This window comes from Mustela nivalis, assembly GCF_964662115.1.
Source record: "Mustela nivalis genome assembly, chromosome: 2".
In the NCBI taxonomy this organism is placed as follows: domain Eukaryota; kingdom Metazoa; phylum Chordata; class Mammalia; order Carnivora; family Mustelidae; genus Mustela; species Mustela nivalis.
In genome coordinates, this window is record NC_139021.1 from 72,777,137 (window position 1) to 72,802,515 (window position 25,379).

At 34.8% G+C, this 25,379-nt stretch overlaps 1 protein-coding gene across 12 annotated transcripts in view; it reads right to left on the reverse strand.

The window, feature by feature from the left end:
- The window catches only part of CSPP1 (centrosome and spindle pole associated protein 1), a 168,827-nt gene that overhangs the window by 106,229 nt on the left and 37,219 nt on the right, over window positions 1-25,379 (reverse strand). For 4 of the 12 annotated variants that reach the window (XM_082719108.1, XM_082719114.1, XM_082719115.1 and 1 more), the window contains exons 4-7: window positions 15,516-15,619; window positions 11,548-11,628; window positions 10,287-10,388; window positions 8,083-8,525 (exon numbers count right to left, since the gene is read on the reverse strand). In XM_082719108.1, coding sequence (XP_082575234.1) covers window positions 8,083-8,525; window positions 10,287-10,388; window positions 11,548-11,628; window positions 15,516-15,619 — 730 coding nt within the window. Of the gene's footprint in view, window positions 1-8,082; window positions 8,526-10,286; window positions 10,389-11,547; window positions 11,629-14,773; window positions 14,798-15,515; window positions 15,620-25,379 lie in introns of all 12 variants that reach the window. The other 8 variants (XM_082719106.1, XM_082719110.1, XM_082719107.1 and 5 more) reach the window with 4 other exon arrangements.

Consider the following 25,379-nt stretch of genomic DNA (forward strand, 5'->3'; position numbering starts at 1 on the left):
TTTAAAGCCAGTACCAGATTAATTAAAACTATCCCTGAGACCCAGAACCAATGTATCTAAATATTCTATGGCTTTAAATCCATAGATTGGTTTACCACACCTCAATACACTGATTTTGTCAGAGACAACCTCAAATAAGAATTTGCTTTCTTTGACAAACCAAATCAGATTTAACTGAAATAATAAAATAATTGTAAGTGGTTTCCATCATCCTATCAAAAGAAAAAGTTTAACAGGTATGCTAAATGGAAAAAGCTTTTTCTCTCTCTCTACTTCCTGAAGACATGGGTCAATAACTTTAATTAGGTTCAAACCTCAATGCCCAAGCAAACCAGGTATAAGCTAGAGGCCAAGTTTACTCTAAAAATTAACACATGTGTCTACCTTCCAAAAAATAATTACTCTTACAGAAGCAAAGCAAATTCTCTAACAGCATAAGTTTTATTCCAGCTAATTTAAATATAAATGAACAACTCCTATGTGATAATAAATAACTTATTTTTTTCCTTAACAAACCACCGAATCAAACTACTTTAGGAATAAATTTGCAATGTTTTATGCTATCAAGAATAACACACTGTAAAAATAAAATATTTACCATCTATTGGTCCTAGACTCATACAGCTCAAAGCAAAGAAGAAACAAATTTCTCCTTACTTAAAAAAAATCATCTAATTCATAAAATGGCTACATCATCTTGTTTTCATACCAAGAACTTCTCTAATGTGAATGAATTCTGCTATTATACTCTCCTAAATGTTAAAAGAAAAATACTGAGCTGTTAACTGTGGGTTACCATTTTCCTCACTGTTTTCGGTTATTTCAAAATTTTATTTGCTTTAATTCAGTAACAGTGTTTTTCTAATATCAAGGTCATCTTTAAAATGGAGAAAAAAGTTAGTATTAGAGGTCCTTCCAGAAACAAATGAAAATTAATATGTATTAGGAAAAAAAGTATTAAATAACTCAAGTTTTAATGAACCATTTCTCCTCATTTACATTTTACAATTAAGCATGCACATTTCTTAGAATGTCCCACAGTAAGTAAGCACGTACTCATCTATGTGACTAACATACAGATTCTAATTTCAGATGGAATGTTATTTCAGAATTTTATTAAATAACTACTAAGATTACAAACTAACAAATATCAACAGTTAAATATAATGAAAGTGCTAACTGCATTAATCACATAAAAACTTTAAAAAAGCATGTTTTTAAAGCTAAAAGTTTCTTTTACTCATTAACATTGGTTATAAAGTAAACACAATAAAGTGATATATTAACTTATCCAGTTCAAGTTAAAAACTAATAAAGACTAGGATGACCACATTTAGGTAGAGCCCACAAACTTCAAAGTACTACGAAATACACCACTACCTTCAATTTCTAAAGTTCCTCAAACATAAATTTTAGTCAAATTGTAAATATTTATAAATAAATAACACATAAATAAACACACACGCATAGACAAAGAATGCAAGTGTCAAGCAAAATGCTAACTACCTTGTTAATTATTTAAAAACACTGGCCAATGATTAATGATAGTTCAGAAGTGTAACATCATTCCTGGGCTTTAGCTTTCCCACATCTAAAGTGGGTAAAACAGTTCATTAATAAATACATTATCATACTTGAAATTATTTATGGGGTAATTAAAAAAAAAGTGAGACCAAAAATATAAAACTCAAAAATTGTTTTAAAATTAAAACTGGAGGGGCGCCTGGGTGGCTCAGTGGGTTAAGCCGCTGCCTTCGGCTCGGGTCATGACCTCAGAGTCCTGGGATCGAGTCCCACATCGGGCTCTCTGCTCAGCGGAGAGCCTGCTTCCCTCTCTCTCTCTCTCTGCCTGCCTCTCCATCTACTTGTGATTTCTGTCAAATAAATAAATAAATAAAATCTTCAAAAAAAAAAATTAAAACTGGAATTTATCACATGCTGACTTTTAGAAGAAAAAAAGAGAAAAAGAGAAACTTACAAAAATGAAGGGAAATTAATTTTGTACTTCTCATAACCAGTTATAATTATTTTTTGTCAAGAACTTCAGGTTAATATTACATTATATCATGAATAAATGCTTAAACAAAAAACAAGGAAGAACATTACATAATGATAAAGGGATTAATCCATTGAAAGGAGATTAACAATTGTAAATATCTATGCAGCCAACATAGGATCACCTAAGTTCATAATGCAAATATTAAGAAACATAAAGTGAGAAACTGACAGTTATATAATAATAGTAGAGGAATTTAACACCCCACTTACATCAGTGGGTATCATCCAGACAGAAAATCACTAAGAAAACAGTGGCTTTGAATGACACATTACATCAGATGTATAAAGAACAGTCCATCCAAACACAGCAGAATACACATTCTTTTCAAGTGCACATGAAACATTCCACAGGATAGATCATATGTTAAGCCACGAAATAAATCAGAATGAATTTAAGAAGCCTAAAATCCTATCAAGCATCTTTTCCAGCCATAAGTATGAAACTAGAAACCAATTATAAGGGGAAAAAAGAAAAAGACAGAGAGAGAAAGCAAGTAAAGAAACACAAAAAATGTGGAGGCTAAAAAATATTCTACCAAGCAATGGGTCAATGAAGAAATGAGAGAAAATCTAAAACACATGGAGAAATATGAAATGGCGAACACAACAGTCCAAAATCTTTGGGACACAGTGAAAGTCCTAAGAGCATTTCACAGGCCTACCTCTAGAAACAAGAAAAAACCTCCAACAAACTAATCTTATACCTAAAGGAACTAGAAAAATAACAAATGAAACCCAAAGTCTGTAAAAAGAAAAATATAACAAAGATCAGAACAGAAATAAATAAAATGGAGAAAAAAAAACAATAGAAAGGATCAATAAACAAAACAAAATTAATAAACCTTTGGCCAGACTCATCAAGAAAAAAAGAAAAAGGACTTACATAAGTTCAGAAATGAAAGAGAAGTAACAACTGACACCAAAAACACACAGCGGATTTTAAGAGACTACTATGAAAAATTATAGGCCAACGAATTGGGAAAACCTAGAAGAAATGAAAAAATTCCCAGAATCATATAATCTTTCAGGGCACCTGGGTGGCTCAGTGGGTTAAAGCCTTTGCCTTCGGCTCAGGTCATGATCTCAGGGTCCTGGGATCAAGCTCTGCATCAGGCTCTCTGCTCGCAGAAGCCTGCTTCCCCCTCTCTCTCTCCCTGCCTGCCTCTCTGCCCACTTCTGGTCTCTATCTGTCAAATAAATAAATAAAACCTTTAAAAAAATAAAAAAATAAAAAGAATCATATAATCTTTCAAAACTGAATCAGAAAGACACAGAAAATCTTAACAGACTGATTACTAATAACGAAATTGAACTGCAATTAAAAAAAACTTCCAGGGCGCCTGGGTGGCTCAGTGGGTTAAGCCGCTGCCTTCGGCTCAGGTCATGATCTCGGGGTCCTGGGATCGAGTCCCGCATCGGGCTCTCTGCTCGGCAGGGAGCCTGCTTCCTTCTCTCTCTCTCTCTGCCTGCCTCTCCATCTACTTGTGATTTCTCTCTGTCAAATGAATAAATGGAATCTTTAAAAAAAAAAACAACAAAAAAAAAAACTTCCAGCAAACAAAAGTTCCAGAGAAGATAACTTTCCAGGTGAATTCTAGCAAATATTTAAGGAAGAGTTAACACCCATCCTTCTCAAATTATTCCCAAAAAATAGAAGAGGAAGGAAAAGTTCCAAATTCTCTCATTGAGGCCAGGATTACCCTGATAATCAAAACTAACAAAGACACTACAAAGAAGAAAAAAGAAAAAAAAATTACCCACAAACCTACAGGCCAAAACACCTAATGAACACAGATGCAAAAATTCTCAACAAAATATTAGAAAACCAAATTCAATAATACATTAAGAATCATTCATTACAATCAATTGGGATTTAGTCTAGGAATGCAAGGATGGTTCAACAGATGCAAAACAATCAACGTGATACAACACATTAACAAAATGAAGGATGAGAGCATATGATCACCTCCACAGATTCAGAAAAAGCATGTCACAAAATACAACATCCACTTATGATAAAACTCTTAAAGTAGGTTCAAAGGGAACAGACCTCATCTAATAAAGGCCATATATGAAAAACACACACTTAACACCATACTCCATGTGGAAAAACTGAGAGCTTTTCCTCTAAGATCAGGAATAAGAGAAGGATGTCCACCCGTGGTACTTTTGTTCAACACTGCAATGGAAGTACAAATCATAGCAATCACACAAGAAAAAGAAGTAAAAAGTATCCAAACTGGTAAGGAAGAAATAAAACTTTCACTCTTTGCAGATGACACGAAACTATATGCATAAGTTGTAAGATTCTACAAAAAAACTACAAGAACTAATAAATGAGATCAGTAATGAAAATTAATATACTGGGTGGCTCAGCTGGTTAAGCATCTGCCTTCAACTCAGGTCAATCTATAACAAAGGAGGCAAGAATCTACAATGGGGGAAAAACATTTCTTCTATAAATGGTGCTGGAAAAACCGGGGGAAAAAAAAAAACTGAACCACTTTCTTACAACATACACAAAAATAAACTCAAAATGGACTGAAGACCTATACACGAGACCTGAAACCATAAAACTTCTAAGAGGAAAACACAGCATTCTCTTGGACATTAGCATTAGCAACAAATTAATGGGTATGTCTCCTAAGGTAAGGGAAACAAAAGCAAAAACAAACAAACAAAAACTACCAGGACCACACCAAAATAAAATCCTTTTGTACAAAAAGGAAACCTGTATCAACAAAATAAAAAGCAACCTATTGGAAATATCTGCAAATGATTCATCTTACAAGGGGTTACTTTCCAAAACATATGAAGAACTCATACAATTTAAACCCAAAAGCAGATAATCTGATTAGGAAACAAGTAGAGGACCTGAGTAGTCAGTTTTTTGAAAGAGAGATACAAATGGCCAAAAGACACATGAAAAGATGCTCAATATCTCTAACCATCAAGGAAATGCAAATAAAAACCACAATGAGATAGATATCACATCACACCACTGAGAATGGCTAGTATCAAAAAGACAAGTAAGTGCTAGTTAGGATGTGGAGAAAAGGGATTACCGTACAATGTAGTGGGAATGTACACTGGTGCCGCCACTATAGAAAACAGTATGGAGATGGCTCAAAATAATAAAAATAGATCCACTATTTGATCCAGTAATTCCACTACTGGGTATTTAATCAAAGTAAATGAAAACCCTAATTTGAAAAGATACCTGCACCTCAATGTTTAATGCAACATAACTTACAACAGCCAAGCAACCCAAGTGTCCATCCATAAATGAATAGATAAAAGAAGATGTGGTATAGATATAAAGTGAAGTATTAGCCATAAAAAAGAATGAGATCTTGCCATTACCAACAACATGGATAGACCTAGAGGGTACTATGCCAAGTGAAAATAAGTCAGTCAGGGAAAGAAAAATATCGTATGATTTCACTCATATGTGAATCTAAAAAATAAAACAAATGAGCAAACAAACAACAAAAAACAGAAACAGACTCATAAGTACAGACAGCACTCTTGTTGCCAAAGGGTAGGGGTATGGATGGAAAGGGCTAAATAGGTGACAGGGATTAAGAGATATAAACCTGTAGTAAAAAGTAAGTAAGTCACAGAGATGAAAAATACAACACAGGGAATGCAGACAGTATTATAATAATAATGTTGTATGGTTAGAGATGGTAACTATATATATTGTGGTGAACACCTCATAATGTATAAAACTGACGAATCCCTATGTGTGCACCTAAAACTAATATAACACTGCATATCAACTATACTTTAAAAATATTTTTTTAAAGAATAAATGGTTAAAGCAAGAGGCCAAATGCAGTTACACATTTCTGTAGTTTCAAAAACTTTACTAATAAGTAAAGTCATTTTTCCGATCTATTACTCTGCCTCCTAAATAAAAACTACTTAATTACAGAAGTGAATTTGGGTTTGTTTTTTTTTTTTTTTTTTGCTGGAATTAAGGAATCTACAAATCTGCAATAGAGAAATTCAATTGTAACCTCATACCTTAGAGACATATGTGTAAGTTTATGCATTAACAAAATGGAAGTATTACATAATAATGATTTAAATTTGAAGAATATTTCTAAACATTGTAAAACATGTAACAGGAATTATTCTCACTCATTCTCATGTTTAATCTATTCTTAAAATACTACCTGGAGAAGATTATATAAAAAAGGTCCAAAGAGGTCCTTTTGACTGTGGAATATATATATATATATATATATATATATATATATATATATATATGATAGTTCTCAGATAATTAGGCTGAAATTCATTTGTTCCAGTATAAAATTATTGCAGAATATAATTATAAAAATAATAGATTAGGGACGCCTGGGTGGCTCAGTTGGTTAAGCAGCTGCCTTCGGCTCAGGTCATGATCCCAGCGTCCTGGGATCGAGTCCCACATCGGGCTCCTTGCTCAGCGGGGAGCCTGCTTCTCCCTCTGCCTCTGCCTGCCATTCTGTCTGCCTGTGCTCGCTCTCTCCCCCTCTCTCTCTGATAAATAAATAAAATCTTTAAAAAAAAAAAAAAAATAGATTAAACATATTTTAAAAGCAATCATAATAAGTTTCTTGAAATTCCAAACTTAAAAGATAGCATTACATTACATTTTAAAGATAAACAGATACCATAAAGAAAAAAAATGTTTTCATGTACAAAGAAGGCAAAACCAAGAGTGCAAGACTACCTGCAGTTCCCCAATTGAGAGCTCTTTTAGTTTAGGCAGGCTTTGACTACCTTCGGGTATAAACATTTTCAAATATAAAACACTGTAGGATTTAGACTGTTTTCTGAAGTACAATTAGATTCAAATCAGATAGAAATGAGAAGTAGCATTGCAAAATTATAGTCTATCACTCACATCACTTACTACTAAAAAGACTGGGTGACCAGGCCGTAATAGCTACAGAATAAAGAACAGAAGACAACGAAGTGTAAAGGTTCTGTATTATTATTAATAACTAAAATGCTCAATGCACAACATTATATCTCAGAAATGTTCTAAAATATTTAAATGGTAACCTACTTGGACTAAGAAAACAGGTCCCATAAACTCTTTAAAATTTAGATTTCACCCTTTCAAGTTAACATGTACTGACAAATACGGAACCATGCCATATTTCTATCTCCAAAAGTTTATGAAAATAGAGCAAATTTTAAGTATTAAGATAAGTGACTTAATAAAACAAAATCCCACTGTAGCAGGTTAAGAAATTATAAGTAGTGGCCCCCAAAAAATCATTCCAAAGAACTGAAAGGCATCTGAAAATCTGATAGTAAAAATCTGATACCATTTCACTTAAGTAAGTGTTTAATAAGTGACTTAAAAAGAGTGAAGAATATTGATAGAAGTACTGAGAGCACAGGAACATTAAAGGAATAAACTATATTTCATCTCTTTTAAATTGTCCTTTTAATCCACATTTTAACATCTGTAACTGGGATTGCCATCAACCTGGTTTTAAAGTTTTTCAAGTTATTACAAAGAGTTCTTGTTTCTCCTGTCATTCACATAGGGCAATAGGAATCTGAAACAACCCTGAATTCTTGCCTCAAGGTTTATCAAACAATACTGGCAACATGAATTCAGACTGCAAACCTGAATCAGTACTGACTTACAGTTCATAACATCAGAGAGGGGTTTTGTTTTGTTTTTTAATCCCTCCATTCAGTGCCAAAGTTGAAACATGGACGCTTCTTTTCTATCCCCTTCTGTGAAAAAATTTATTCCCCATTTAATTTTACATGAAGGTTGTTGCCTTTCAGTGTCCCAGCTTTATTACAGGGTCCCTTTTCCCCCCACCTTGGGGGGGGGGTTCTATTTGTTCTTTCAGTGGCACATAGAAAATAATCCTGTAACTTCAAATTGACAGCATCTTAGAATTAACCAATTATGCAGATAAATGAAACTGCTTCTCCATAACATAATCATAGAAAGTAACATTAATACTAAGCAAAGAAAGAAAATAAAAATGAAGTTGTAAATACCTGTCATTTGTATACACTCTCAAAAGTCTTCTATCAAAATCACTTTCATATCTAAACCTCTCGTCCATTTCTTCACTTACTTCAGGATCTTGATCAGGTCTGTAATACTGTCTATCAAAAACACGATCCTCATTAAACCTGTGAAATCTTCTATCTGGAATGTCACCTTTGTTGGCAAACCTTTGAGGTTTTTTATTGGAAATATCCACGACTTCATTAGTTTTTTTAATGAGTCTTCTATTCCTTAATTCAATTTCATCATCTAGTTGTCGGTATCTGTCCTCCTCTAGTCTTCTTTGGTTTAGAAGCTCTTCATATGCCTCCGAAGGAGTTAATAAGACATTTCTTCTAGGACCCTCTGAATTTTCATAAGATGTTTGTATTTGTGAGGGTAAATCAGGCTTAACCTGACTAATAGGTTTTTTATTTCTTTGATTCTTGTGCTGGTCAATTAAAAAAGAAAACAAAAAACAGATCTTAATGCAATGCTATTTCTTTTCTTTTTTTTTTTTTTAAGATTTTATTTATTTAGGGCGCCTGGGTGGCTCAGTGGGTTAAGCCACTGCCTTCGGCTCAGGTCATGATCTCAGGGTCCTGGGATTGAGTCCCGCATCAGGCTCTCTGCTCAGCAGGGAGCCTGCTTCCTCCTCTCTCTCTCTCTGCCTGCCTCTCTGCCTACTCGTGATCTCTATCTGTCAAATAAATAAATAAAATCTTAAAAAAAAAAAAAAAAGATTTTATTTATTTATTTGTCAGAGAGAGAGAGAGAGAATGCATGAGCAGGCAGAGTGGCAGGCAGAGGCAGAGAGAAGCAGGCTCCCTGATGAGCAAGGAGCCCGATGCAGGACTCGATCCCAGGGTCCTGGGATCATGAACTGAGCTGAAGGCAGCGGCTTAACCAAATGAGCCACCCAGGCATCCCTGCAATGCTATTTCTTATATTACATCCTTATATGATGCTTAGTCTATTTCTCATCTGAACTCCAAGGCCTAATCACCCAAAAGAAATAGCTATCTTTAGAAAAAAACTTCAAGGAAATGTTATCCTTCAAAACCTAATAAATAAAATATAACAAGCAACAGTGATATGGGTAAGTGGCTACAAAAAGGATAAACTAAATGCAAATTCCTATCCCAAAAGATACATATTTTTTTGCAGGTAATACTGCTTCAAAATATTTCAAATTAAATTCTTAATACAAACAATACAGAAGTGGTCAATTTTTGGCCCTATTAATATCAACCATTCTTAAATTGGGAAAAAAATCATATAACTAGAAATTGTCAGCATTTAAAAATCACTTAGAAGTAAAAATTAGGGGGGCCCCTGGGTGGCTCAGTGGGTTAAAGCCTCTGCCTTCGGCTCAGGTCATGATCCCAGGGTCCTGGGATTGAGCCCCACATCAGGCTCTCTGCTCGGCAGGAAGCCTGCTTCCTCCTCTCTCTCTGCCTGCCTCTCTGCCTACCTGTGATCTCTGTCAAATAAATAAACATAATCTTTAAAAAAAAAAAAAAAGTAAAATTTAGGGGCACCTGGGTGGCTCAGTACCTTAATGTCCAACTCTCGATTTTGATTCAGGTCAAGATCTCAGGGTCATTAGACAGAACTCCGTGCCAGGCTCCATCCATGTTGAGCATGGAGTCTGCCTAAGATTCTCACTCTCCCTCTCCCCCTTCCCTGGCCCCCTCCCCTGCCTGCTGGTACTCTCTAAAAAAAAAATTTTTTTAAATAAAAAGTAAAAACTAAACATCACTTAAAGCCAATCTCAAAAATTAAATCACCCCCATGAAGTTAAAAAGTAGGGTAAGTTCTTCAATAAGCAATAAAACCATTAATAAAACTAAAATATTAAAATGCCCTGTGTTTAGTTCAATTTGACTTAATCTTTAAAATATTTACATAAAAAACAAGTGAAATTTCCAACATATAAAAATATTTTCCGTGCCCCTGGGTGGCTCAGTGGGTTAAAGCCTCTGCCTTCAGCTCGGGTCATGATCTCAGGGTTCTGGGATCGAGCCCCGCATCAGGCTCTCTGCTCAGCGGCTAGCCTGCTTCCTCCTCTCTCCCTCTCTGTCTGCCTCTCTGCCTACTTGTGATCTCTGTCAAATAAATAAATAAAATCTTTAAAAATATATATATTTTCAAGTAAGTACAAAATGTTCAACCTCCGGTGTTAAAGATTTACTTTAAAATCAAAACCTACCTCAGTACTACTCTTTTCTACCTGTCTGAACTTGTCAGTAGATTCTTCTTTACCCCTGAGAAATTGATTGTATTCTTTATTGCGTTCAAGTTTCAACCTTTCCTTAAAATAAAAACCAAAAGGTAATGTTAAAACTCCTCAAAGTACCTTTAAAAAAGTACCTTTATGTTCAAACAAACTCATACAAAATAAGAGATCTTACCCAGAATCAAGCTTTATTAATAATTTCAAGGATAGAAGTAGTTGCAAGACACAAGAGAGGCAGGAAGAGGTCTGAAACAATCAATGCAATTCCCCAATTCTCCAATGCTTACTTGCCACATTAAAATAAGCATTACTACGCATTTAGGTCCAGGTTAATAGAGAAGATCTTTAACAGAAGGGAGCTGCTTCAACTAAAAGCATTCATAAATAAATCTTTCCCACTAGTAACTACATGACTGTGTTTGCCAGGAGACCTGTCATTATCATGTTTCCAAGATTTGACCAGGTTACCTTCTTTCTTTTTCAGAGACATCTGCTGCCTCTATTCCCCCACCCCACTCTCAAAAGACCTAGTGTTATTCATTTCTTTCCCAAGTATCAGGAAGGCTGATTACATAAAAACATTAAAAGGTAAAATTATCATAGACACTATAATATAAATATTCTGTTGAAACACATATTAGGAAATGTTTTTAAGCCTTCATATTTCCTTTGTCACTGAAACAGCACAATCTAAAAAAAAGAAATTAAAGATTACCTAGGTCATCTTTTGAAACTTATTATCTGTCTGTCTTATGTACTATGTTATGATCACTGATCTGGCTTGGAAATTCAGTCCCTACAAGGGGTATGCAGTGTTTTATCTCTACCACCTCTAAAGAGTAAGTACATGTATTTGTAGAGTGAAAGAAAACAGATTCAAAAAGCTCCAGATCACACCCTACATCAAAGCTCAGTATACTCTCATTCACTCGTCTCACTGATAACTGTGACACACAGCATGAACTTTATAGCTCAGAAAACAACGCTGAAAAACATAAATTCTAAATATTCAATTAATTCACATATTAAAGATATATCACATCATCATAAATGTTATGTTCAAAAGTTCTTTTAAAAACAGCACAACTAGAGACTCCACAGATTTCTTTAAAAAGACATATATTCAAGAATGGGAAATGATAGAATCTTCTGCTTGCATTTCAGTCAGGAGTACGTTAACTATTTTGATACCTCACAAAATTATTACCCACAATAACTACTCCTATCCACCTACCTTGGCAGATAGCCTCTCACCAATAGGAAGAGAAACTCCCAGGGTAGATGGATCTGTTTCACTCGTGGACAGAAAATTTTTCTGTATATATACACATTAAAAAAATATATTACCTAATTGCCTTTATGTTTCATAAATGTGTCTTTACATTCTATTTTCTAAACTATACATTATGCAGAGTAAAAGAATTAAATGGAGATGAAGACATAAAGTACAAAAGTAATTGGAACACAGAACTTTCTTCCAATCAAAAAGTCCCTGAAGAGGAGAATCGGGTCTTAATTTTCATTTGTAACATATATATTCCAGATGATTAAAAAGCAAGGGAAAAAGAAAACTCTTTCCCAATTTATATTTCTTTTCTAAGCACATATTCTTCATTATCAGTGCTCTACTAGTCTTTGGCAAATTTGAGGCAAATTTAAACTTCCTCACCAAGATCTGCATACATGCTGCAATAATGTTTTTTTACTAATTTTCCTGTGATAATTTATGAGGAGATATCCACTCAAATGCCAAAAGATATAAACTATGAACACTGTTTCCATATATGTATGACCATCCTTATTCATTAAAGATTTAGATAATGCAGTGTAGTATATAGAGCATCAGACTAGGATTCAAAAGACCTGGGCCCGAGGACTAGTCCCAACACTTCTCAGTTCTAGAACAATGAGCAAGTTGCTTAACTTCCCTGACTCAGTCTTCTTACATAAAATGAGAATGGTATCTGCTCTGCCTACCTACCAAAGCTGGTATAAGGTTCAAAGAGGATTAAAATGTAAAATATTTTAGAATACTATAAAGCAAACACAGGATGATTAAAAAATATATATGATCCCCAACTTGGTACTGCTTGGTAGTCATATAATCTGGAAATTATTTAACATCTCTGACTCAACTGCTTTATTTTTTAAGGAAGGGATAACGCCATCTAAATCATTAGGTTATGAGGATTAAATGAATTGATACTTGTTAAGCTGTATAGTCCCATGCCTTTTATTTATTCATTAAATAAGGAATTATTGACTACCTAAAACTTTCCAGTTACTTTTTTCGGTGGTAAGGAGACAAAAATAAGACTATATCCCCTCTATGTAAGAAATTTACAGTTCAGCTGAGGAAACAAACATGTAAACAAATAACTACAATATAATGTACCAACTGCTACAATATAACTACATTAAAAACATTTGGGAGCAGAGTGATTAGTATAACTAAATGATTAATAAGGTTTCATTGAGGGATGTCTGGATGGCACTGTCGGTTAAATGCCCATAGGTCATGATCTCAGTGTTGTGATCTCAAGCCCTGTGTTGGAATCTACGCTCAGTGGAGTCAGCTGGAGATTCTTTCTTTCTCTTCCTCTGCCCTTTGCACTAGTGCTTTCTCTCTCTCTCTAAAATAATAAATCTTTTTAAAAAATAAAAATATAAGATTTCATTGAATCTGAATTTACAAATAAGTTATGCTACAAAAGCTTATTTGAAAGCTGGTTGTTTAGAACTCTAAACTTATTTTCAAAGGAAAAAACAGGATACCTGACTAGATCCCTGAGTCAGTTTAGCTCTTACATTAAAAAGTACACCATTAACCTAGCCATTTTGTAGAGTTACACATGTACAAAAAAACATATTCAGAGTTGAACCCTGGGAAGACAGAGAGACAGCATCCTCACTCCTTCGCTGGGCAATTCACACTCCCAAAACAGGCCCAGAATGATGTTTGGAATGTCCAATAAATGAAAAAAACAATAATAATAAGGACAGCAGAGTGAGTTATTTTAAAAGCTCAATTTTAGACATATTCTCATTCACTCAATAAATACTGACTGCCGACTGCCCCAAAATGTTTGATATGTCTGAGATTCATCAGTGAAGAAAACAAAGACCCCCGCCTCCCTGAAGCTTACATTCAAGCACAGGAAACGGACAAGAAATAATAAACATAATGAAGAGTATGGTATGTTAGATGGGGGGAGTGGGAAAAATAGAAATCTAGAGTTCCCTTTTGGACATGCTCAACATGAGATATCCATTAGATTTCTAAGACAGATAGCCAAATGGAAAAGTGTGAAGTTTAAGAGAAAACTCTGGGCTATAAATATATATTTACTAATTCAATTTAAAAATTGTTCTGAGAATACATTTTCCCTGCACTTCTAAATGGTCAAGTGTCTTCTATTTTAAAAACGCAAAAGAAGATGGCAGTTGTTTAATGTTTCTTCTTGGCAAAATCTAAGGACTTTTTTTTTTAATTGAAATATCCATGCAATCCAAAAAAGTCAGAAAGCCACAGGAAAAAATCTAGAAAGAATAGGACTTCCTAAGGGGTCAAGAAAGCCACTGCAGCCACCTACCCAAATCCTATTTGGATTTTCCTTTTTCCATGCTTTCCTTTCCATGCCCACTTTCTCAGACGTCAACCAAAATTTGTCTCTTCCATATTAAGGGACTACTGCATCTCTATCACAACCATATTCTGGATACCCCAACACCAAAAACTCCTTCATACCCATTTGAATTTAAAGATCTCTTTTCCTTGATCTTTTTCTCTTTCATAAAGGCAATCTCTTCCTATGCCTCCTACCACCATTCTTTTTTAAGATCTTCTATGAGGAAATATAATATCCACAAGTGAAAAAGGTAACAGAGGAAAACCCAACCCAATAAGGAACAGTAGGAGATGAGGAGAATATTGAGAATATTGAATGTGTGAGATTCATTTTTTAAAGTTCTATAAAAGTATAATATTTTTATTTTCCAATATAAATTTATAAACACAATCTATGGGGTTGGGTGCAAAAATACTAAGTAATCCAAATCTTGACAACACAGAATTAAAAAAAAATCTTAGAATATCCTGAGTATCTATTATTTTATTAACGTTAATGTGAGCCTAATTTGAAGAAAAAAAACTGGCATGCTGAAAACAAATGGGCTTATAATAGCTATAAAATCTTTCTAAAAGATGCACAAGAAAGCAACAAAAATAAATGCAAAGCAGGAATCAAAAAGAATGCTTGATTATATCAATGAAAAATTACAACATACAGACTGCCATCTTGGTAAAAGCAAGGATACAAAATGTTATCATTCAAAAGTCTCAAAATCACAGATAAAGTTATTTTTCTTTTTAGCTTCAAAGCAATCTCATAAATGAAAATAACTGCAAGCTACTAGATCTAAAAGAAATAAAGAAATATAAAGGTTGCAGGCAACCCTACCTTTCTTTTTGCTTGTGTAATACCCTAAAGTCAAAGGAAACAAACCATTGGTAAAATGTATTCAAAGTTCTTTCTCTCCATGTGCAAATCAGAATAAATAATTATACACTTGGAACAAACATTATAAAGTATTAAAAAAACTATAGAGTATCTTGGGATGACTAGAAACATCATAATTGTTTAAAATAATGTGATAACCTAAAAATTAAATTGCATTTCAAAACTTGTAAGAACTCATTAGCAATTACGTAATTTAATCAACCATACTTAAAACAAGGGTTCCACTAAGTAAACAGATTAAATCATAAAGTAAAGACTTTGGAAGCTAAGTAAATATGTTAAATGAAGTTTTTAAAAGCTTAGCTGACAGGAAAATAAGTGGCAACTAGAATCCCATGTATCATTTTAATACATGGTCGTGGGGAGTAGAGGAGTAGGGAATCATAATCAGGTTTTTTTAAAACCATGATAATTCTACAAAGAACATGAACAACCAGAAGTTACAGTTTCATTTAAATTAAAACTATTCCACTGCAAAGATTAAGAATATGTTATTCCGTGGCACCACTTCTCAGCACCACTTTCTACCAATGTCATATATGTCCCTTAACTGTCACTATAATATCCTACTATTAGATATCAAAGATAACCTAAAAATTAACACTTTTGACTAAAACCTTGGGAAAATAGATTCAGCAGATGAATTCTGAAGCATAAGATCCAGCTAACAAGAATATATTACCTGAGTAAGATAACGTCTGTAATCCTGCCTCAATTCTTCTTTTAGTTTATGTTTCTTACGTTCATAATCTTCCCCAAGGGGTAAACTTAATCCATAATCAATTCCTAGAAAGAAAACAAGTAATATAGCTCATTTTCAAACCAATGTCAATTTCAACATAATCTGCTGTCACCAAAGCACAGTAGAAAAGAACAGAGTCATGTTTGATTCTGAGACTGGGATCAGGATAATGAATTGTTTATTTATTTATTTATTTTTAAAGATTTTATTTATTTATTTGACAGAGAGAGATCACAAGTAGGCAGAGAGACTGGCAAAGAGAGAGGAAGGAAAGCAGGCCCCCCGCCAAGCAGGGAGCCCGATGCAGGACTCGATCCCAGGACCCTGAGATCATGACCTGAGCCGAAGGCAGCGGCTTAACCCACTGAGCCACCCAGGCGCCCTGAATTGTTTATTTTAAATTTTTGGCAGGTTGGGGCACCTGGGTGGCTCAGTGGGTTAAGCCTCTGCCTTCGGCTCAGGTCATGATCTCAGCGTCCTGGGATTGAGCCCCGCATTGGGCTCTCTGCTCAGCAGGGAGCCTGCTTCCCCCCCTTCTCTCTGTCTGCCTCTCTGCCTACTTGTGATCTCTCTCTCTGTGTCAAATAAATAAATAAAAAGTAAAAATTTAAATAAATAAATAAATAAATAAATAAATAAATAAATAAATGAAATGTTTTGGCAGGTCATACATTCACACATATGGGAAATATCCCTCCCACCCATGAAATCCAGTCACCGAGTTCTCCTGCCCAAAACATCCAATATTACCATTTCTTGTATTTCCTTCCAGAAACTTCATGCATCTATAAACAGATACTTTTAAATTATTGTGTGTGCATGTTTCCTGTGTATTTACTTCTTCTTCCTTTAGGTAAATGATTCTGCATTGTTTAGCATCTGGCTTTTTCACACAGTATAAAATTAAAGAAAAACTGATTACCTTTTTTATTTCAGTTAATTCTACAGAAATTTCTATAAAGATAAATACCTACAACAATTTTAAGGTCTGTTTTCCAGTCTATGAAAATTAATAATGTGATTTTTTTTTTTTACTATAAGACTATTTTTGTTATAACATGTTCAAGGAAAAATTATTAGTACTATGCATGGCTCAGGCTTAAATTTTCAAGAACTTTTATTAAAGTTAAGCCACTAATTCTGATTTCATATGAATGGATATTAATTTTTATTGTGGTAAAATATACATAATGTAAAATTTAAATTTTAACTGCTTTTAAGCATACAATCAAGTAGCATTAATATATTCACAATGCTGTGCAAACATCACCACATACACAAAATTAAGGCCATTTCCAGATTTTTTTCATCATCCCAAACAGAAACTCCATAGAAGGATGTTAATTTTTTAAGAAAAACTTAAATTTTCATGGGCACCTGGTTGGCTCAATCATTAAGAGTCTACCTTGACTCAGGTCATGATCCCAGGGTCCTGGGATCAAGGCCCACATTGGGCTCCCTGCTGAGTGGGAAGCCTGCTTCTTCCTCTCTCCCTCCCCCTGCCTGTGTTCTCTCTCTCTCTCGCTGTGTCTCTGTCAAATAAATAAATAAAATCTTAAAAAAAAAAAAAAGTAAAGAAAGAAAAACTTTAATTTTCTTGTTTCCATATATAGAGCTCAAAAATCAAATTACATTTTGGGGTGATGGCCATACAACTTGTACATACTAAAAAAAATGAGAGTTGTACAATTTCAGTGGGGAAACTTTATGATATGTAAATTGTATCTCAATAAAGCAGTTAAAATCAAATTATATACTTTCAAGAAGCACAGAAAACAAATGAATATTTAGATTTTTGAAGCTCCTCTCCTTTTTAGTCCTACTATGTAATACCATAGCATTCAAAAAATTATCATTTCTAAATATTTTCCTTAATTAGTTAGCAATCCAAAGAACATAGACTAAATAATAGACCATAGTTTATAAACTAATATGGATATCACCATTTTTGTGTCTTACTCCCTCACAATGCAGCTAAATGATGGGACTTTTCATAAAAGTGTCATATAACTGCTTTATTACATCACTGAAATATTTCAGGGGGAGAAGGCCCAAGGGGTATACATATAAATGTATGTCTGTTGATTTTTATGGTATACTAAATTCCACTTTCCACCTTGAACATCATGGAATTCTCTTGAAAAACACTTCTGGTCTACATAATCCTGATAATAGTGAGTAAAGTAGGTCTCCTTAGGGATGCCTCTCACTCACGCTCCCAACTGTCTCCCAAAAGAATTTAAAGTATCCCGTATGCTTAAAATTTTAAATCATTCTAGAAAAGCATTCTTTCATCACATAGGAATCTAAACCTTATTTTTAAAGATATAACATTTAAGCCTAAAGAGAGAAATACCTTTGATTTACACTTTAGAATGGAGTATCACACATGGAACTAAATCATAAGGTCAATGAAGGTAAGGCCTTCATTTATTCAAAATTTACTCAATTTTATAATGCCTGGTATACAACCTATATCCAAGAAATGTTTATTGAATAAATGTATAAATGAATGCATGAATGAATCCTTAAATAAGAGGAAAGAATGAGAGAAAGGGAAAAAGCACACGATTTTTAGTATTTCATTTCTGATTTTAGGCAGTCTGCATAGACAAGCAGCATAATAACTAGTAAACAAAGTTACTTATCTCTAGTCACAATGGATACTCTACTGTGTCAAGGAGGAAAAGAAAACAATGCTGCAAGGATTAAAATGTGATTTTCATTTATAAATCACTATTTATACTAAGTTCAATTTCATTTATCAAGAATTTTTGCCTTTTACTATTGCCACAAACCGTATTTGTAGTAATTGTCTTAAGAGACAAGGAAGAATACATACTGATTGCCTTCTGAACTACTTTAAATTTTATTAAGTCTAAGGTTTAGTCAACAGAAAATACTAACTTTTTAACTGTTATTTTTGTCATCTAATACCAATATTTTATGGCATTAGAGGTAGGCCAGAGAAATAAAACAAATATATGGAACAATTTAAGTATTCTGTTCCTTTTAAACTATGCATGAACTATGGCATCTCAATTGACTTAATTAAGAAACATGGTCAGACTTACTTATTCAGAGCAGTTGTCTTATAATGGTTTTAGTGGCAAATAAAGCATCAGTGTCATCTTAGCTTCATTTGAAGTGATGTCACTTTACCAAATACATCAGTGACTCTAAGACAGTTAACATTATGCTTCAGAACTGTATCAATTACAAGTATTAGTTTCTACAGCAGTTATGGGGTAAATAAACTATTTAAAACTAAAATATGCAATCTTTTTAAAAATTAATTTACAATGCTAAACAGAATGATAATTTAAAATATAACTAAAATTTAGTGAAAAAAATCATCAACTTCCTGTTGTCTATTTCCCAAAATCTTTACATTAACGGTAATTTTCTAGTTTAGTCTAAACCTCAGAGCTTTTCTGCAATGTAAAATTCTGTTGTTTCCTTTCTGATAATTTTTAAATTTAACACTGTAATTGCTTTCTTTATAATTCTTTTACAAATTTCCATAAGCATAACTGTATTTAAAATGAACTTTTAAAAATCACACAAAATTTCTAGTAACAAGAGTAAATCTCTATCTTACTTTAGTAATCTGTAATCATCTTGCTTGATTTCCAAAATAATTACTTTAGAGCATGAAAAATAAATCCAGAAAATTTCGGAGCCTAAAATACAGATCAATAATATTTTAATATAAGATTAAAGGACATTGCCTAGAAATGGATAAAAACACATAGGGACTATGGTCACGGAAGATGGATTCTTCAAGTACCCAAATTTAGAGGTAAGGGAGTTGAAAAGGAACCAGAAAAATATATTGAAAAGGAGTCTGCTGGAAGTCTTCCAAGCTACCTCCAGGCTGAGTGATTCACTAGAAAGACTTACATAATGCATTATATTAATGATTACAGTTTATTACTATGAAAGAATACAAAGCAAAATTAGCAAAGGGAAAAGGCTCACACAACCAAGTCCAGAGGTAACTAGGTACAAACTTCCAAGAACTCTTCCCCAATGGAATCCCATAGGACACAACTTGTTACAACATAATGTGAAGTGTTGTCTACTAAGAAAGCTCATTAGAGACTCAGTGCCCCTGGTTTTTATTTAGAGCTGTTCACATAGACATCCTCTGCCAAGCATACACCAAGATTCCAGATTCCCCAAAAGGAAAGCAGGTGTTCTACTTGATCATAGGGCTTACACAAACAATTTTATTTAGGCACAATGACCTTATCATTTAGAGGAAGTTTTAGACCAGTACAGGAAACTGTTTACTACTTAAGTTCAAGATACTAGCCACGGGCCAACCTTGCAGACAGGACTTTCTAAGGATAATCATTCCCAGGCCTGCTTTGTTACAAGTGCTCTACACAAAGAGGAACTAGTAAGATAGGAAGACAACCAGGAGCCAAGGGAAGAAAATACTCCAAGAAAGCAGTAAGATGCTAAATGGAGCAGGTAGATTGAAAAATTTAAGATCTGTACACTGCTCATTATATGTAGTTACATAAGAGTTACTATACACCTTGATGTTTGTGGGTGAGCAGCACAGAAGTAACCCTGACTGGAAAAGTTTTAAGAAACTGAGGTGAGAGGAATTGGAGATTATAAATAAACATAAACAACTCTAACTTTTGCTACAATGAAGAACCTAGAAATTGACAGTAACTGGAGGAACATAAAGGATTTTACAAAATAGGAGATATAGCAATACAGAAATGTTCTAAAAGAAAGGAAAAATAATTTATGATTCAGATGAGGAAATCTGATGGAGTGATGATATTTTCAGTGAAAAGGGACAGAATGCTATATAAGGAGAGGAGTTGGTCCAACAATGACAATCTATGGTAACAGAAAACAAGGCAGACTATAGTACAGATGAGGGCTGGCTGGCAGAGGTAAGGGTAAATTCTAATTTACCTAATTCTAATTCTTCTATTTTACAGTGAAATACAAAGTAAAACCATGGACAGGGGGATGGGGAATGGAGTTTGAGGAGAGAAGAAAAAATAAAATAGCTACCTTGTAGAACAGGATAGCAATGGATTAGGGAAATGTAATAAACCCACCAACAGCAGTGAGGACACACCTTGGGTTAGTAGTAGGTACTTTAAAGTAAAAACAAGTACCTGGTTGTAGGTTTTCACCACCCAACTGCAGCTACATAAATAGCAGCACACATCAGACTCAGAGACAGATTTAACAAGAGATGAGATTTAGCAAAAGGATAAGATAAAGGGAAACAGAGGCAAGAAAGATAAGGGTATGCAAGGGAGTCCAATAATATAGGCCATGGAATTTAGGCTGCATAAGGAAGGAAATAATGACAGGGTAGGTCCTTCAAGGGAGTAGAGTCAATGGATGGTTTAAGTCCTGGTAATGTCAAATATTTGGAATACTTGTCAGAGGCAGGATACAAGAGAAAATCAGCTGAAAAAACGAGAAGTGGTCATCAAAGAAAATACTTGGAACTGTAATTCAGTCACTGGTAACAGAGGTCGAAGACAGAACTATTTAAGTGAGTGGCTGAGAAGAGTGGTAAACAATATCACAACATGAAGAAGCCAAGAAACTGAAAGGCACTAAATATTTAAGGAATTAGGAATGGCTCTGAATCTGTGAATAACTGCAGTAAGAAGTGAATACAAGAGACTGATCCTGCAAATTTCAAAGGTGTTAGGTTACAGGGAGGACAAGAAGCATGTAAGTCCCAAAAAAGAATACGGCCTTTACTCCAACTCCAGATTAAATGAAGAAAATATAGCACAGCATCTGGCACACAGAACGCACTCAATATAGGTTAGCTGGTAGTAGTAGCAATAGCAGAAAGAATAGTGGACTTTAATTTCTATTGACCTTTCAAGCATCAGGATCCTTCTTGGTTTAAACGATCTTTATTGGTGAGGCATCTCCATGGCTCAGTCAGTTAAGCATCTGCCTTCAGCTCAGTTCATGATCCCAGGGTCTTGGGACTGGGTCCCGCATTGGGCTTGTGGCTCAGCAGGGAATCTGCTTCTCCCTTTTCCTCTGCCCTTCCTTCCTCCCCCCTCCCTGTGCGCTCTCTCTCAAATAAAATCTTTTTAAAAAATTATCTTTAATGGTTTCTCTTGTCAAATGTATAGGGTATCAATAAATCAAAGTTTTCTGACAAATACCAAAATACTGATTTTAAGCACTTTCTACTGTGGAAAGCAAAGAAAACTTTGTCCCACAAGCCCAATTTTTAAAAATTGAGGAAGAATATACGTACCAAAAAGCACAATCTTAGGTATATTCCTCAATGAATTTGTACAAAAGTATGCACTATTGTAACAACTTGATTTCTTTCCACCTCACAAGGGACACTTATGCTCCTTCCCTATGAATATTCCCTCCCAGAGCTTACAAGTATTCAGACTTCTATTAATGTGGATGCATTGAAATACTACTTGAATCTCAAATAAAAATAATCATTAAGTTTGTGATCTTTCACATTTTACTTCTTTCAGTCAATATTACTTCTGTGGGATTCAGCCATGTAGCTATATGCACGGCTTTAAGTTTGTGACTCCTTTCATTGTATGAATACATCACAATTTTTTTTTTTAATCCATCCTACAGTTAACAGATATTTGAGCTGCTCCCTGCTGTTTGGGAGGGTGGGGGAAGTACTATTATGAACAAAATTCCACTGACATTCTTGTACATGTCTTTGGTGAACACGTGTATTTCTCTTGGCTATTTTCCTAGGAGTGGAATTCTTGGGTCACTGGATAAGGTCACAGAGTTTAGTAGATATTGCCAGTTTTTCAAAGCTACACCGTTACCCATTCCTACAAGCTATGAATGAGTTCTAGTTAATTCACAGCCTTGCCCACTCTTGGTATTGTAAATATTAGACATTATACTTCTGTGCAATGGTGTCTCAATGTAGTTTCAATCTGTATTTCCTAACAACTAATGATGCTGAGCATCTTTGCAATGCATTTGGATTTCCTTCTTGAAAACAGCTATCCAAGTCTTTTGTCCATTTTCAGAATTGAATGGTTGTCTTCTGATAAATTTTATACACACACATACACATACATAGAAACATATGTAGATTTTTTAAAAATTTTTTATTGTTATGTTAGTCACCACTACAGTACATCATTAATTTTTGATGTAGTGTTCCATGATTCAATGTTTACATAAAACACGCAGTGCTCCATACAATCCGTGCCCTTCTTGATACCCATCAGATTCACCCATCCTCCCAACCACTCCCTTCTAAAACCCTGTTTGTTTCACGGAGTCCACAGTCTTTCATGGTTCGTCTCCCCCTCCAATTTCTAGTTCTCCTAATGTCCTCCATGCTATTCCTTATGTTCCACAAATAACTGAAACCATATAAAAATTGACTTTCTTTGTTTGACTTATTTCACTTAGCATAACCTCTTCCAGTCCCAACCTTCTTGATGCAGGGAGGACAAGAAGCATGTAAGTCCCAAAACAGAATATGGTGATGAAATATTCCATTGTGTATAAGGACCACAACTTCTTTATCCACTTGTCTGTGAAGGGCATCTTGGCTCTATCCACATTTTGGCCATTGTGGACACTGTTGCTATGAACATTGGGGTGCATATGGCCCTTCTTTTCACTACATCTGCATCTTTTGGGTAAATACCCAGTAGTGCAGTAGCTTTGTCACAGGGTAGCTCTATATTTAATTTTTTGAGGAACCTCCACACTGTTTTCCAAAGTGGCTGCACCAATTTGCATTCCCACCAAAAACTGTAAGAGCTTTCTCCACAACTTCTCCAAAATTTGTTTTTTCCTGCCTTGTTGATTTTTGCCATTCTAACTGGTGTAAGTGGTATCTCAATGTGGTTTTGATTTGAATTTCCCTGATGGCTAATGATGATGAACACTTTTTCATGTGTCTGTTAGCTTTTTTTATGTCTTCTTTGGAGAAGTATCTGCTCATGTCTTCTGCCCATTTTTTGACTCACCTGTTTTTTGGGTGTTGAGTGTGAGAAGATCTTGGATATCAGCCTTTTGTCTGTAGTGTCATTTGCAAATATCTTCTCCCATTCTGTGGTTGCGTCTTTGTTTTGCTGAAGGTTTCCTTTGCTGTGCAGAGTTTTTTATCTTAAGTCCCAAAAGTTCATTTTCGCTTTTGTTTCCCTTGCCTCGGAGACATGTCCTGAAAGAAGTTGCTGCGGCTGATGCTGAAGAAGTTACTGCCTATGTTCTCCTCTAGGATTTAGACGGAGTCCGGTCTCACATTAAGGTCTTTCATCCATTTAGAGTTTTTCTTTGTGAATGGTATAAGAGAATGGTCTAGTTTCATTCTTCTGCATGTGGCTATCCAATTTTCCCAGCACCATTTATTGAAGAGACTGTCTCTTTCCCACTGGATTTTTTTTTCCTGATTTGTCAAAGATTAGTTGACCATAGAGTTGAGGGTCCATATCTGGGCTCTCTATTCATTTCCACCAATCTATGTATCTGTTTTTGTCCCAATACCATGCTGCCCTTGGTGATCACAGTTTTGTAATATAGCTTGAAATAAGGCAATGTGATGCCCCAGCTTTGTTTTCTTTTTCAACATTCCCTTGGTGATTAAGGGTCTTTTCTGGTGCCATACAAATTTTAGGATTGCTTGTTCCAGCACTTTGAATAATGCCATGGGTATTTTGATTAGGATGGCATTGAAAGTATAGATTGTTCTTGGCAGCACAGACATTTTAATAAGGATACTGCATCCAGCAAGACTGTCATTCAGAATGAATGGACAGACAAGGAGCTTCCAAGACTGGCAGAAACTCAAAGAAGTATGTGACCACAAAGCTGGCCCTACCAGAAATATTAAAGGAGGGTTCTATAAAAGGAGAAAGACCCCAAGAGTGATATAGAACAGCAATTTACAGAGACAATCTTTAGAAACAAAGACTTCACAGGCAACATGACATCAATAAAATTCTTTCTTTCAATTGTCACTCTCAACATGAATGGCCTAAATGCTCCCATGAAATGGCACAGAGTTGCAGACCATATAAAAGGACATGATCCATCCATATGCTGTCTATAAGAGACTTGTTTGGAACCCAAAGATGCAGTCCGACTGAAAGTGAAGGGATGGAGAACCATTTTTCATGCCAATGGACCTCAAAAAAAAGATGGGGTAGCAATTCTCTTATCAGACAAATTAGATTTTAAGTTAAAGACTGTAGTCAGAGATACAGAAGGATACTACATCATTCTTAAAGTGCCTATCCAACCAGAAGATCTAACAACTGTAAATACCTATGCCTTCGACACGGGAGCAGCCAACTACATAAGCCAACTGTTAATCAAAATAGACATACTGATAATACATTTATTGTAGGAGACCTTAACACTCCACTCTCAGCAACAGACAGATCAACTAAGCGGAAAATGAACAAAGAAACATGACCTTTGAATGACACACTGAACCAGATGGACCTCATATATACAGAACATTCCACCCTAAAACAGAATACTCACTCTTCCTGAGCACGCATGGAACTTTCCCCAGAACAGATCACATCCTGGGTCACAAATCAGATCTTAACTAATACCAAAAGACTGAGATTATTCCCTGCATGTTCTCAGACCACAATGCTATGAAACTGGAACTCAATCACAAGAAAAAATCTGGAAGAAATCCAAACACTTGGAAGCTAAAGACCATCCTGCTCAAGAATGTTCAGGTCAATCAGGAAATCAAAGAACTTAATCAATTCATGGAAACCAATGACAACAAAGACACATGGATCCAAAACCTATGGGGTATGG